The sequence below is a fragment of the Sphaerodactylus townsendi genome, linkage group LG04 (genome assembly GCF_021028975.2).
Source record: "Sphaerodactylus townsendi isolate TG3544 linkage group LG04, MPM_Stown_v2.3, whole genome shotgun sequence".
Lineage (NCBI taxonomy): Eukaryota > Metazoa > Chordata > Lepidosauria > Squamata > Sphaerodactylidae > Sphaerodactylus > Sphaerodactylus townsendi.
The window spans coordinates 83,492,180-83,506,966 of record NC_059428.1 but is presented as its reverse complement, the minus strand read 5'-3'; the positions used below and the strand labels follow the sequence as shown (position 1 = coordinate 83,506,966).

The 14,787-nt window shown below is 40.5% G+C and overlaps 1 protein-coding gene across 2 annotated transcripts in view; it reads left to right on the top strand.

The window, feature by feature from the left end:
- The window catches only part of PPEF1 (protein phosphatase with EF-hand domain 1), a 71,139-nt gene that overhangs the window by 16,358 nt on the left and 39,994 nt on the right, over positions 1–14,787 (top strand). The window contains exons 4-6 of one of the 2 annotated variants that reach the window (XM_048493820.1): positions 3,534–3,612; positions 9,246–9,418; positions 13,423–13,537. In XM_048493820.1, the coding sequence (XP_048349777.1) occupies positions 3,534–3,612; positions 9,246–9,418; positions 13,423–13,537 (367 nt within the window). The remainder of the gene's footprint in view (positions 1–3,533; positions 3,613–9,245; positions 9,419–13,422; positions 13,538–14,787) is intronic. The other variant, XM_048493821.1, reaches the window with a different exon arrangement.

Genomic DNA, 14,787 nt, shown 5'->3' with positions numbered 1-14,787 from the left:
CAATGCACTTTATCTGGTGACGATTAAATAGGCTATTAAGAAGTTTTATGTCTGTTAAAATTAATTTGCAGATCCAGCTGTCTTACCTTGATCTATTACTGTTAAGTCATTTCTAGAACAATCATAACGTTAGGGATTCTGTCGAGGCTGTTACTAGCCAAAATGCTGTCTAGTTATAGTGTAATCATAGAGCACATTTCTCTGGCACTCTGAACCTACTGCTGACCTTCAAACTCCTCCACTCTTTAAGATCTGATATCTGTTTACTTGACATATGACTGGGGACAAACGGTCATGTTCTTAGTTGTAATTTTTTTTTAAAAAAAATCCCCACAAGCTTCCAGGTAACATAAGAAGCACAATGTCTATGTTTCACTAGAGGCTGGGATGTGTAATGAATGGTCTAGAGGCTTGGATGTGTAATGAAAGGTGATCTATGGCTGGAGGAGGGTAGGAAGAAGAGAATCTGACATCTGCTGTTTTAAAAAATATAGGTTGTGTAATGTTTCACTTTCCTCCAATCCAGTTTTATAAAAATTAGCAGATAAAGGTGAAAATAAGAGTGGTAATTAATTTACATATAAACACAGTTGCATGCTATTACACTAAGAGCTGCATTTGTTGGGAACAATTCACAACAATGGCCTTTTTCGCACAGCATAAATGAAACATTTTCAAGTGAGAAATTAAGCACTCCCTCCATGGAATTCTGCCCAAAACATTTCATTTCTTGCCTGACAACATTTTATTTGCATGCTGTTCCCTAGCGATTTTTGGGAAAACGTTTTGAAAATGATTTCACTTGCTATGTGATCTCTTTAAAATGTTTCTCACACCTCTCTGCAGTCCACAAGAGTTCCTTGTTGGCGCCATTTTTTGAGCTCGCATCAGCTGTGTCGTGATGTATTTCCATCATTTTTTCATTTGAAGGGGGTTGTGTCTACATAGCTACATAGCTACATGACCTCTACAAAATCATAGCATGAGGCTTTGAAGCTTTGCAGCTACAAATCTAAAAACGACCAAGCAAAACGACCACAAAATGGTGGCCAGGAAGCATTTTCAAGGGGATGAGTGTGGACAAAATGTTTCCAAAATGTTTTCAGTGGCTTGTGTGGAAAGGGCCAATATCAGCAATGAAAGCAGCTACTGGAGTTTGCCAAGGATCCTCCTTTTTAAAACTAGCAAAGGGGGAGGGGTGGGTGGGAGGGCTGGCCTGAAAGTGTTCATGACTCCAGGCACAGCTGAAGGAAATTCACAAGATGGATGACACAACACTTACTAGACCAACACTTGTACATATGAACTATGTAGGAGGAATCCTAACTCTCTGCACTTTCCCAAGTGACAACACTTAACCAATGGAGATTTTTGCAACACATCTTCTAATCTGGGTTGATTCAAGGTTGGATGTTACCAAATGTTGTGAATTTAGGTCTTGATACCATCTCAGTTTACTATGGCATTGTTGCATATGGATTAGAGAATAAGACTGAAATCCAGGAGATCCTAGATTGATTCCCTATTCTAATATGGAAGAGTGCTGGGTGCTCTTGAGCCAATCACACTCACTGCTTAACCTACCTCACAGAAGGTAAAATGAAGGAGAGGAGAATGATGTAAGCTGGATAAGTCGCCATTAGGAAGAAATGGGGGAGAGTTCTAAATGAAACAAATAAAATAAAGCTTTATCATTATTGGCACTTTTCATCTATTGCATGCAGTTACTGTATGCTATCTGTCTGGTCCAAGACAACAGTCTCTGGTGAGAGGGAAAAAAGATGGATTTTAGTTTCTTAAGATGGCTCATTTTCTACCAATATGTCAGTGGCCTGGTACAACTATTCCAAATTAGATAGGTAATAGCACTGCATAGATGAAACATCTGGGGACCACTCAGCTCATGTAACATAGCAGCAGGAATAAGGATGTTGTTCCTGCACATTTCATAGACTCATAGGGTTGGAAGAGACCACAGTGGCCATCCAGCCCAACCCCCATGCAGGAACACACAATCAAAGCACTCCTAACAGATGGCCATCCAACCTCTGTTTAAAAACCTTCAAAGAAGGAGACTCCACCACCCTTCAAGGCAATGTATTCCACTGTCAAACAGCCCTTACCATTAAGAAGTTCTTAGTAGAATCTCTTTCCCCATAGTTTTAATCCATTATTCCATGTCCTAGTCTCTGGAGCAGCAGAAAACAAACATGTTCCTTCAACGTGACATTCCTTCAAATATGGCTATCATGCCCCCCCCCCCCCAATCTTCCCTTTTCCAGACTAAACATACCCAGCTCCCTAAATATATCTTCATAGGGTATGGATTCCAGACCTTTTATCATTTTGGTCACCCTCCTCTGGACACAGTCTGTCTTGTCAATATCCTTCTTGAACTGTGGTATCCAGAATGGACATAGTGTTCCAGGTTAGGTCTGTCCAATGCAGAAAAGAGTGGTACTATTACTTCCCTTTTTCTAGACACTGAACTCCCATTGATGCAGCTCAGAATGTGAACAATATAACTTTGTGCATACAAACTAGATGTGTAAGAGTTCGATCTCCATGATATGATCTATATCATAGAGATGGAGCCAACATGTATACAGTAAAAGTGCATAGGTTGTGATGTACAGCATGTATACAACACGTATACAGCAAAAGTGCATAGGTTGTGATGAAATCCAGTCCATATGGTGAGACATTGGGGGTGAGGCCTACATGCTTCTTCCTGCTCCCCACTACATGTGTTGGCTTCTGGAAAACACTTTTGAAATCTAATGTGCAATAGTGACTATATGACAAAATAGCCAAGTAATGAGAGATGTTTGAGCTTGTCTCAATTCTTGCTTTTAAAGAACAAAAATGTAACTAATGGGTGCTATAAATTTGATTGGTATAGCAGATCTCTAGTACCTTACCTGCCTTTCTTTTAAAACAAGCCTCTTTTTTTCCTGCTGCAGTCGCAGCAGCAGGAAGAGAAAGAGACTGAATGTTTGTGTGTGTGTGTGTGTGTGTGTGTGTGTGTGTGTGTGTGTAGGTGAGGGGGGAAAGAGATCTGAGCCTTTAAGGCTGATTTGATGGGTGAAATTAAGAGAACCAGGAACTGAGAGCTGGCAGAGTTCGGCAGCAAAATGCACTGCAGGCTGTGGGTTGCCTCCTTGCATGTAAACAAAGAAACACAAGGAGATGCCACTACAAGCCTACTGCACACTGAAAAGCCTCAAGGTAAGCCTTCTATGCATAATGGGCCTACATATCCTCCTGACTTCAATGTACACAAGGACCCCAGTTCTGTTCTGTGAGTGGAGAACTGCTTCATTCCTGCAATGGACAAACTTTATGCATGTGTGCAATACTTCTTTTCTGATCAAAAAGAAAAGGAAATCCCAGCATTTCTAGAATTTTGAATTTTGCATAATGTCACAACATAGATGGATCTAAGATACTTTACAGATGTGGAATAGAGAGGTAAAGAAAATCAATCACATTTTAACATTTAAACTAATCAATATATGTTTTCTTGTTTCCAGCTTTCCAGCTTTTTCACATTTATGCTGGACCGTTTCACTCATCCCAATGTGCCTGATCCAGCTGAAGAAAAATGCAAAAGTAAGGACATATTTAATTGAATGATAGCATTAAACAGATTATTTTAATATTTTTGTCTAGTAATCAGGGAATGATTGGGAGGAAACGACAGTCCTGGAAAAGGACCCTGTCTCAGTCTGTCATAGTCCCACCCTCACAAAGGAGGAAAGGAGAACAAGCTGGGCCAGTCACTGGGCAAGTGAGTGAGGTTGCATCAAGCCAGTCTGTTACCAAGCCATGCCTGCAAGGCTGTGCTAATCTGGTCCCTCACCACATGAACATGGCCAGGCCAAGGCATGGGACAAGGCTGGACTGGATGCTTCCTTCCTGTGCTTGTAGGGAGAATATGTAGCAGATTAAGGCCACTTCCCCTGGGGGTCAAGGTAGCCCCAGTAAAGGGAAGCCCCTTAGGCCATTGGGCCCACTAGGAATTTTCCCAGAAGCTATAATAGCCAATCTGCTCCTTCCAGCAATTCCATGTGAGTGTCCTGTTGAATACATTCAGCTAGGGTTTTATGAGTTCAGAAATGTGTTTTGCTACATGCTCTGTTGTTCGCAGCCTTTTCCTGTTTAACGTTTCACTGCCTTTTAGTATGAAAGCTGAACAATAATGCAGCCAGTGTGTTTTACTCAATCTGGTGCTTGCTTACAACTGTTGGAAAAAGAACAGATCAAATGCTGATGGGTATTTCCCACATTAATATATGGCAGGTAAACATTTTTTTCCACACTGTTGTTTTGTGAATTAGCTATTTGGTTAATGTACCTGAAAACACAGAGCCCTTGCACTGTAATTGAATTATAATATAAACATAAATTTCATTTGTATAGAAATCAGTATTAAAATGTCAATACATGTTGGCTGGCCTGAAGGCCGTAATAATAAACTGGAACTGAACTGAACTGTCAAAACATGAAAACAATTAAAATTGACTTCCTAATTCCTAACTAAACCAAATATTGACGTGTCAGATGCTGGAAATACATCATGAAAAGTGAAACTTCTTAGCAGAAAATCTGATCCCTAGAAACTCTCCTTTGGTTGAAATCCTGAGTTAAATTTCATACTAGATGCTTTAAGAAGAAAATGAACAATGCAGCTAAGGATTATTTGTCTACAATCTGCTGGCAGAGGAGTTAAAAGTGGATTTCTACACTGCATTTAATATGGCCCCATGTTCCCCATAAAAGCCCATCAAGGCTCAAACCCTATTATTATAGGTTGTGGAAAGCCCATCAAGTTGCCGCTGACTTACGGTGATCCCTAGTGGGGTTTCCAAGGCAAGGAATAGTTTGCTAGTCTCTGCTTCTGCGTAACAAACATGGATTTCCTTGGGGGTTTCCCATCCAAGTACTAATGAGAGCCACCTGCTTAGCTCTCAAAATCTGACAAGATCGGATTAGTCTGCGCCATCCAGGGCCGGGTTCCTGTTATTTTTTGGAAGTAATTCTTTAGCAAGTCTTCTTCTCCCTCTGGTTTGCTTTTTGTTCCTTTGTTTTACAGTCTAGTTACTTTCTTCTTTTTCCCTCTGCTGTTGCCATACTACAAATGAATCAACTGTTAGTTGTTAGTTTTGTTTTGTTTTGCATTGGATGGCCTGTGTACTACTTTTCACTTTGTAGACTTGTACACCACTTGTATTTTATTTTATTTTCCGTTGTAATAATTTCATAATAATACAGTAAAGCTAAAATGTTAATGGAAGAAGCTGTGCCTGTAAAGCGTAAAGCAGATCTTAATCCCTTTGCCCTAGGTCTAGGAGCTGATAATTGATTCATGCTTTCCTAATGGTGAGAAGGTACAGGAAGTAATTAAGTTGGATATATAAGGAAATGAGGAAAATTTAGAGGATAGTAGCCCTGGGAAAATGTAATATGTTCCAGTTGCTACATAAACTAGTGTTGCAGTTGCATTTTAAGTTTTTTAAAAATTGCCACAAATCAACTGAAAAAGAGACTGGAGGATACAGGGGAAATGTTTGAATGTGCTGGTTTTCAAGTGACATCTTCTGGATTCGTCATTAAAACTGAGTGAATAAATCATGGCAACTGATGAAACTCTTGCTTACAAATTATAAGTAGTTGGGCTTTTTCTCACTGGCAAGTGCACCTTTTAGAAACTGTATAAGGTACCTAATGAATTTTGTATGGATCTGAATAGTTCAAAGCTTTCTTAATCAGGTTCCACATGGGCCAAAAACAGAGGTGTGAAAACTGTGGAAACCCTTTTGCACCATTTAAAACCCTTTTACACTGTTTTCATACCGCCCATGCAGATCCGCTTGAAAGAACTAAGAACATTTAAAATGCGTTGTAAGTGTATTGTTTTATGTAGTATCATCTTTCACTACAGGCTCATTTAGAATTGTCACAGATAATTGTGACTACTTGAATCTAATAGGTTAAATATACTCGAAAATTACCACATGGTGACAGTGGGAGATTCATCAGCAGGGGATCCCTTCTCCCAGATGACATATTGATGTCATTGGATTACTGGCAAAGCTCTAGCACACATCCAGAACTCTATGGTTTAACATAGGGTTTTGGATTATTCTAGAGCATTTTTTGGAGGTGGCCAAAATTATAAAATTACGCTTCCAATACATATCTTTATATCTGCACATATAATCAGCATATATAATCAACAATTCCTTTAAAATTATAGAAAAAATTGTTGACCTCTATGAATTGTTAATGAATATTTACACTTTTACTTTATTTTCTCTATCTATAATGTCTGAATATTCCATCAACCCCCTTGTATACATAAAAACTCATCCCAAGGAGAAAGTTTTTTTATCCTAGCCTTTTCTCAGATTTTTTTAAAAATACAGCACATGTTGTATGGTTGTTGTGTGGTTTCTGGGCTGTATGGCCATGTTCTAGTAGCATTTTCTCCTGATGTTTCGCCTGCATCTGTGGCTGGCATCTTCAGAGGATCTGATGGTAGTAAGCAAGTGTAGTGTATATACCTGTGGAATGTCCAGGGTGGGAGAAAGAACCATTTGCCTGTTAACAAGTGTAAAGGGTGCAAGCTTGATTTGCATGTATTGGGTGGGATCCACCCATTTAGCATGTGACTAACCATGAAGATAGCATAGTCAATTAGTGAGAGAAACTGCATTGTAGTAGCCTGGCCTTTTGATCCCTTTGATTGCTTACTGCCTAGAGACATCCTTTGTCTGGGTGGTGTTCATTAGTCACTGTCTTGATTCTAGTGTTTTTCAGTACTGGTAGCCAAATTTTGTTCATTTTCATGGTTTCTTCCTTTCTGTTGAAATTGTCCATGTGCTTGTGGATTTCAATGGCTTCTCTGTGTAGTCTGACAGTGGTTGTCAGTGTGGTTCAGAATGTCTGTGTTTCCAATAATATTCTGTTTATCATGTGTTCTTCTATTGCTGATTTTTCTGGCTAAATTAGTCTGCATTGCCTTTCATGTTCTTTGGTTCGTGTCTGAACCACTGCATTTGGTGGTCCCTATGCAGACTTGTCCACAGCTGCACAGTGCATGGTAGACTCCTGCAGAAGTTAGAGGATCCCTCTTATCCTTTGCCATACATAGCATTTGTTGAATTTTCTTAGTGGGTCTGTAGATTGTTTCAAGGTTATGTTTCTTCATCAGTTTCCCCATACGACAGAGGGTTAGCTGGGCCAAACTGCGCCCGTTGCGCAGTGTGTTCCCCCCGTGGTGTCCCCCCCGTGCCCCCCTTCCCACACTTAGTTCCTTTGTTCCTTTTCTTTTTCTAGTACTTTCTTCAGGCTGAAAAAAGCGGCCTCTTTGTAGTTCAGGCTAAAAACTGCCTGAGGAACTATACTTCCCAGGAGACCTTGTGAGCCCCAAGATCTCCTGGGAACTGTAGTTCCTCAGGCAGTTTTTAGCCTGAACTGTAAATAGACCGCTTTTTTTCAGCCTGAAAAAGTACCAGAAAAAGAAAAGGAACTAAGGTAAATGTGGGAAGGAAACCGGGGGGCTGCGGGGAGCGGTGTGTGTGTGTGTGTGCAAGAAAAAGGGTAAAGGACCGGGGGGGATTTTCCACCCCCCAGGCATGCGCCCGGTCCACAACACACACCCCGCCCCTTTGCCACTCCGCCACTGCCATAGGATCAGTGATTCCCTTGATGTATGGTTAGAACATTTTCCCTCTGGGTGGCTATATCTTCTTTCCTGTGGTTTGTTCTTGGTCTTGCAGCTCTTCTGATGTCTGTAGAGAAGTAACCATTAGCCTGTAGAGTCCAGTTTAGGTGACTCAGTTCATCTTGAAAGAGGTGGCGTTCACAGATTCTTTTTGAACTGTCTACCAAAGTTTTTATTGTGCTCCTTTTCTGTCCTGGGTGATGATTGGAGTTTTTATGTAGATACCTATCAGTGTGTGTAGGTTTTCTGTATACTGTGTGGCCCAATTGTTGGTTCAGTTTGCGGATGACTAAGACAGCACATATAATTTTTACATGGGATACACCAAACACATCTTGTGCTCTTTCACATTCTGATATAGTACATCCGAAGAATGTTTTATCTGGTAGTTATGCCGCTAGAAGCTAAAATGACTAAACTGAAGCTATTATACTTTAGTGACTGGGAAAGACTCACTGGAAAATAAAGATTGAAGTCAGTAAGAAAAGAGGAAGACCCACCATGAGATGTATTGACTTAATAAATGAAGCCATGGCCTCAGTTTGCAAGACCTGAGCAAGGCTGCTAACAAAAGGTGGTTTTGGAGATCAGAAGTGACTTGACAGCCCATAATGTGCATGACCAGGCCCTTTGTTATTGTGCCCTTCCTTTTCCCAAGGCATTGAGGAAGGCCACACCTATCAGATGGGGGAGCAAGTCTACTCATGGCCTTTGGCAAATCCAAGCATAACACAACTCCCAGTTTTTCAGGGGGTGGAGAGAAGAGTTTGTAGGGATGGGCCCGCGAACCCAGCAGAACCGTAGATAGAGTGCTTGGAATGCCAGTGCCAGCTACGGCCTTCTGGGCGCACACGCTCCCCCACCCCCCGTTCCCCCGTGAGTCACAGGTCATGAGATGCCTGACTCACGGTCACCAGATGTCCCAGACAAAGGGACAAAGGGGCTCCTGCCCCCAGGTGTGGATTAGACCCAGACGCGGACGCTTCCTCCCGCACGTAGGCAGCCCCATGATGTCATGTGTCATATGATATTCTCCCGCTCTCCCGCTGTCCCGCCTATGGGTCCGCCCATATTGCCGCCCCTATTGTAAACCCTAATAAAAGGTGCCAGGGCCCAGCACACGGCAGAGTTGCTAGGATCACGGAATCCCGCGCTTCCTGCTGCTGGCGCTCTCCACCAGATGATATCTCCGCGTCTCGCCTCTTCCTGGTGACCCTCGCGGGCATGACTTCAGAGTTCATCTTTTTCCCCTTTACCCCTTTGACTCCAGACTTCTCCAGGGATTTCAGCACCTTAGCAGAGCCCAAGCGGGGGCAGAAAAAGGGGTGCTTCAGGCATTCTAAACCTCCTGTGTGCTTACAACATGCTGTAAAGCCTCCTGAACCCCCCTCACACAGAAGTCTTGCATTCCCAAAGCCTACTGTGGCCATTTCAGTCCTTGAAATGAAACCATTGTCAGTAGATACACATGTCAACTAAAGCATATATTTGTGTTCCCTTTTTGCTTCCTTTATAGGCACGAACTCACACTCCTCCAGTACCACTGATAACAATATATCTGATTCAGATATTATGGGAGAATATGAAAGGACAATAGAAATACCCGACTCCTACTATGGACCTCATCTCTGTTTCCCACTCACTGTTGCTGACACTAATGCACTTATTCAGGCTTTCAAGTATCGACAGGCAAGTCGAGCTAAATGATAGTTTAAATATATATCAATGTATCTAATTCTCAATATGGCCAAATCTTTTGATACTTAAATCTGGAGACTGAAGCCATGAACAAACAAGAAAGATCTTTTTACAAACTTGAGCGAAGCCCCCGGTTTGCAGAAAAATCAGCAGAAAAGCTGATTTTCCTTCTCTCAAATACCGACTCACTTATTTCATATAGAGTGTCGCTATTTGCCTTGGCAGCCAAGAAAATATGAGTGAAAGCTGTATTTGAAGGGTGAAACGTTTTAACATGATCTGGTTATTTATTTAGGATTTATGTTTTATCTTCCAATTAATTATGATTTATGTTATTCTTCTTTCTGATTAATTGTAATGACCTTTGGCCATATGCAACAAATGCTATTGTATTGGGTCACAGAAAAATCTGAAATCTAAAAACAAATACAACTGGGGAAGATAAACACCCACAAGATAGCAACACCTGCCTCCATAACTTTAAGAAATGAATGCCCTCATTGGCTGTTGCTAGGCATCTTCATGTTATTGCTTGCCTTCAAGGCTTGGTTTCTGTCAATAAAAGTGGAGAAGGGACAGGGCGTTTTGCTGAGCTGTTTTGGCCTATGAGGAAGGGCTTATCAGGGCCAGACCCACCACCAACCACCAGCTGACTTGCTACCACGTAACTTCCATATCTTTCAGGCCTGGCAGGTTGCTACTGTTCAAAAGCTGCCACCCACAAAAAGCAAGTGGTGTTGTATAATGGTTAGAGTTTCAGACTACAGTCTAGAGCAGGGGTAGGGAACCTGCGGCTCTCCAGATGTTCAGGAACTACAATTCCCATCAGCCTCTGTTGGCCATGCTGACAGAGGCTGATGGGAATTGTAGTTCCTGAACATCTGGAGAGCCGCAGGTTCCCTACCCCTGGTCTAGAGACCCAGGTTCAAATCATCACTCTGTTAGGGAAATTAACTTGGTGACGTTAGGCCAATTACACATTCTCAGTTTATATTACCTTACAGGGTAATTGTGAAGATACAAGGAAGGAGAGCTTTTGGGGTCCATGAGGGAGAAAGATGAGATTAATGAAATATTAAATATAGTTAAAGATGGGTAAAAGGTAAGAATTTCAGATGAGGATCTAGGAGACCCTGGTTCAAATCTTTACTCCACCTTGGAAATTCGCTGGGTAACCTTTGGCCAGTCACTCTCAGCCTAACCTACCTTGCAGGCTTGTTGTGAAGATAAAATAGAAGAGAATGGTTTAAGCTTTTTTGGAGCTCCATGGTAGAAAAAAGGAGTATTAGATAGATAGATAGATAGATAGATAGATAGATAGATAGATAGATAGATAGATAGATAGATAGATAGATAGATAGATAGATAGATAGATAGATAGATAGATAGATAGATAGATGATAGATAGATAGATAGATAGATAGATAGATAGATAGATAGATAGATAGATAGATAGATAGATAGATAGATAGATAGATAGATAGATAGATAGATAGATAGATAGATAGATAGATAGATAGATAGATAGATAGATAGATAGATAGATAGATAGATAGATTTGCCAAACATAAAAGGCAGCTTGCTTGATGAGTGGGAAAGAGAGAAGGAGGCAGGAAAGATGGGGATACAGTGGTTGCTAGAAGGAAGGAAAGAGGAGATAGTGTAGGGAGGGCAATACAGGGGAATGTGAGGTGACCTCTGCCAGTCCTTGCAATTTCTGCACCGCACAATTGGGCCTGGTACCCAGCCCCATGCATCTTGTCCATAGTTTTCCAAGAGAGACACTGCCAGAGGAAGGGAAGGCAGGAAAGCTGAAGAAACAGTTGGGGGTGAGGACAGCTAAAGATTGGCTGACTGTTGGGTGGAGAAGCACAGAAAGAAATTAGAGAAAAATGAGGCAGGGACCAGGAGAGTGTTAGGTCGGACCTTTAGTCAGTAAAGAAAAATCTTTCATGGAGGGAAATGAAGAAATAGCAAGGAAGGGGAAAATAGGGTTTGGGAAACTCTGGTTTGGGAAATACCTGGAGATTTTGAAAGTGGAGCCTGGAAAGGACAGGATAAAGGGTGGCAAAGGATGGGGCATGATATCATCAGTGTATAATGCCATATAGACCACCTTCTAAAGCAGCCATTTTCGCCAGGGGTATTGATATTTGTCATCTAGAGTCCACTTATAATTCCACTGGGGGCTGGCAACACTAAAAATGAGATGCATGTCTATGCGTGCGCATGTGTGTAAAATCTTAGGCACCACTAACACAGCATGACATATTAGAGAAAAGTGCTTGACATGGAAGTGGCTTTTAATTGATAGGAGTATCTTCTGTGAAGTAAATTAGAATATCTTGAAGACTGTTTTATCTTAACATAATTGCCAAAGAGAAACATAATTGCTAAGTGGAGCACTTAGCTTGAGAATTCTGTTGTTTGTCCTCTTCCACTGTCCTGTTTTTGATCAGTGACATCGTCACTGGTGGCATGCCAGTTCTTAGTATATTGGTGTTTGAAACTTTCAGCTCTATCCTATCCCTTGCTTAAACCTGTAGCTTTAACTACAAAACAATAAGCGCACAGTTGGACATGGCATTCAGAAATGCTCTTCATTTGATCTGTTGACCGTTAAGGTAAAAAAAAATGGTTCAGCTATGCCAAGTATAAGCTTTTTGGCTGCACCTGGGTTGACATTGTTAATTAATTACTCTATAACAAATTGGCCTTGTTTTTGTGTTCTTTATCTTATCTAGTTATTTCGATCCTGCCTTTGGGCTTAAAAAATAGCACCCTAGATAGCTTACAAATCAAAAGTTGGACTTTTTTCAACTGAATGCTTTACTCTGCCTTGGCTTCCTTACTGCAGCACAGTTTTCAATGACATCCACATAGCGTTGTCATGTATTCCTCCTGTTACTGTGTTTTCCACTGCTTTGCTGTGATCTTTCCCAAACTTGGTTTGTATGATCTTTTTGGAAAGACTGCAAAGTATTTTTGTATGTTGCGTGGATGGGAAAGTGGTGCTTTTTCAGGCCCCTGCTGCATCTGCCCCAGTTTTCTTTCCTCAGTCCCTTCAAAGACAGTTTCTCGCCCTGAGGTGAATAAACTGCAGGGAAATGTTCTGTATGAATCTTTTGATGCCCCTGCAAATGTCTCTGCATTTGCAACAGCAAGGAGAGCTACAGGAAGAATTATCTCCATGTGGAAGCATTCTTGTTAAAATTATTGGACTTATATGCCACCCTTACCTTTATGAATGGATGGCCATTCATAAAAACAGTTTTCAGTTTGAAGCTGTTGCCTTCAAATGAGACATTATCAAATGCAAAGGTAAATAAGATTGGATTCATTCTGAACTTAACAGATGCTACACAGACCCAGGCAAATTTTACCAGGGAGGGAGTTCTATACTAGCCACAGAAAATGCTTTCTTTAAGAAAGTCCTTTAAGCTGCCTAACAAATCACATAACTGACACTGTTCTTACAACAATATGTTACAGTACTTCTAACATAGTGCTGAATGGTTGGCTTCAACAAACCAATCCATACTTTTTTGCAACTGCTGTCTCAGGCCTAGTCACCCTTGTTTGAAAAACATAAATGTTGAGACAACTGGGATGCTGTGATAAGTTTTAATTTGAGGTGGTAGCCATGTTAGTTGATGGTCTTTATACCTATTTATTTTAAACGTTTGCAGATCTGCCTTTCTCCCTGAAAACTGGGTTCCAAGTCAGGTAATAACAATAAAACCAGTATGTCATTAAATATTTTAAAATAATTATTAAAATCCTGAGCTGTAAAAAATTTAGAACATCATCCTATTTCCCTTCAAGACCAGCATGTTAAAAACACTCATCCAGATGAGCTTAAAAAGATTGTTCACTTGAAATAAGGATTTTTTAAACTGCCAATCTCAATGAAAAAATAATGTTCTTCGTTCAACTTCCTCTGTATTCATCTCTTATAATGTTTTCTTTTTGTCTCCTTTCATAATTTGATACAGCAACTTCATGCTCGATATGTTCTTCAGCTGCTGCATGAGACCAGGAAAGTTCTTCAGCAGATGCCAAACATCACTCACCTGACAACCTCCTATGTCAAGGAAATAACAATCTGTGGTATGTTTCCAAAATCTCTGGCGGTTTCCACATGGACCAAAAACAGGGGTGTGAAAGCGGTGTAAAATGGTTTAAAACAGTGTAAAAGGGTTTACACTGTTTTCACACCATTTTCACACCGCTGTTTTTGGCCCATGCAGAATCCACCTCTGGTTAAAAAAAAATGGTGATGGATGTGATGACCACTCTCTTATTTCTTTGTCAATATGATAGGTGCAAAATAATGTTTATTTATTCCTTTATTTTAATCTTGTATGTAGGATTGTGTAGCATTTGTCTGTGGTTGCCATTGGACTGCTATGTCATTTTCTTCCACACTACAGTTCCTCCCCATTTTTCCTTTTATTATGGAAAATAAGCCTGGTGACTCATGCCTCTGGCATGTATTTTAAGTAAGCCAAACACTTCCTCCTACTTTTTTTCTATCAGATGTTACTTGGTGAGTCAGTGATTAAACCAGGCAATCTTTTAAGAAAAGAGCTGCCTTTCCATCTGTAAAATGCTATTTTGTGTGGTAAATAATTTCTTTCACCTTTGGCCTTTCCCCAATTAATTCTACAAGCGGTTCCTAAAATGATCATGGTAAAAAAATGCCTTTTCAAAGTTCTGGGTTTTTGTTTTGTTTTTTAAAAAGAGATCCATGAGAGTAAATTAATTGGAAGTCAATGTAGTCTTCCAATCTGTGAAATACATCTCAGATCTAGGATGTCTTTGCCTTGTGTTTTTTTTTCCTATGAGGTCCAGATGGAGATATGACATTAAAATGAAGAATCTCAATCAACTTTTGAAAACAACTTTTATTTTCCTTGGAAAATTGTTTTCTGAAGTAAAACTGCAAGAGAAATAGTTATTATACTTTGAGTATAATATGATTGATCTGATTCCTTCTAATCAGAAATATTCAATAAATAGCATTTTTTTCTATTCATGGCAGAGAATTGCAACACTAGATTTGACAATCTAGTGTTTCTCTCTTTCTCACAATACTAGAACCAGGGGGCATTCATTGAAAATGCTGGGGGGAAGAATTAGAACTAATAAAAGGAAACACTTCTTCACGCAACATGTGATTGGTGTTTGGAATATGCTGCCACAGAAGGTGGTGATGGCCACTAACCTGGATAGCTTTAAAAGGGGCTTGGACAGATTTATGGAAGAGTAGTCAATTTATGGCTACCAATCTTGATCCTCTTTGATCTGAGATTGCAAATGCCTTAACAGTCCAGGTGCTCGGGAGCAACAGCCGCAGA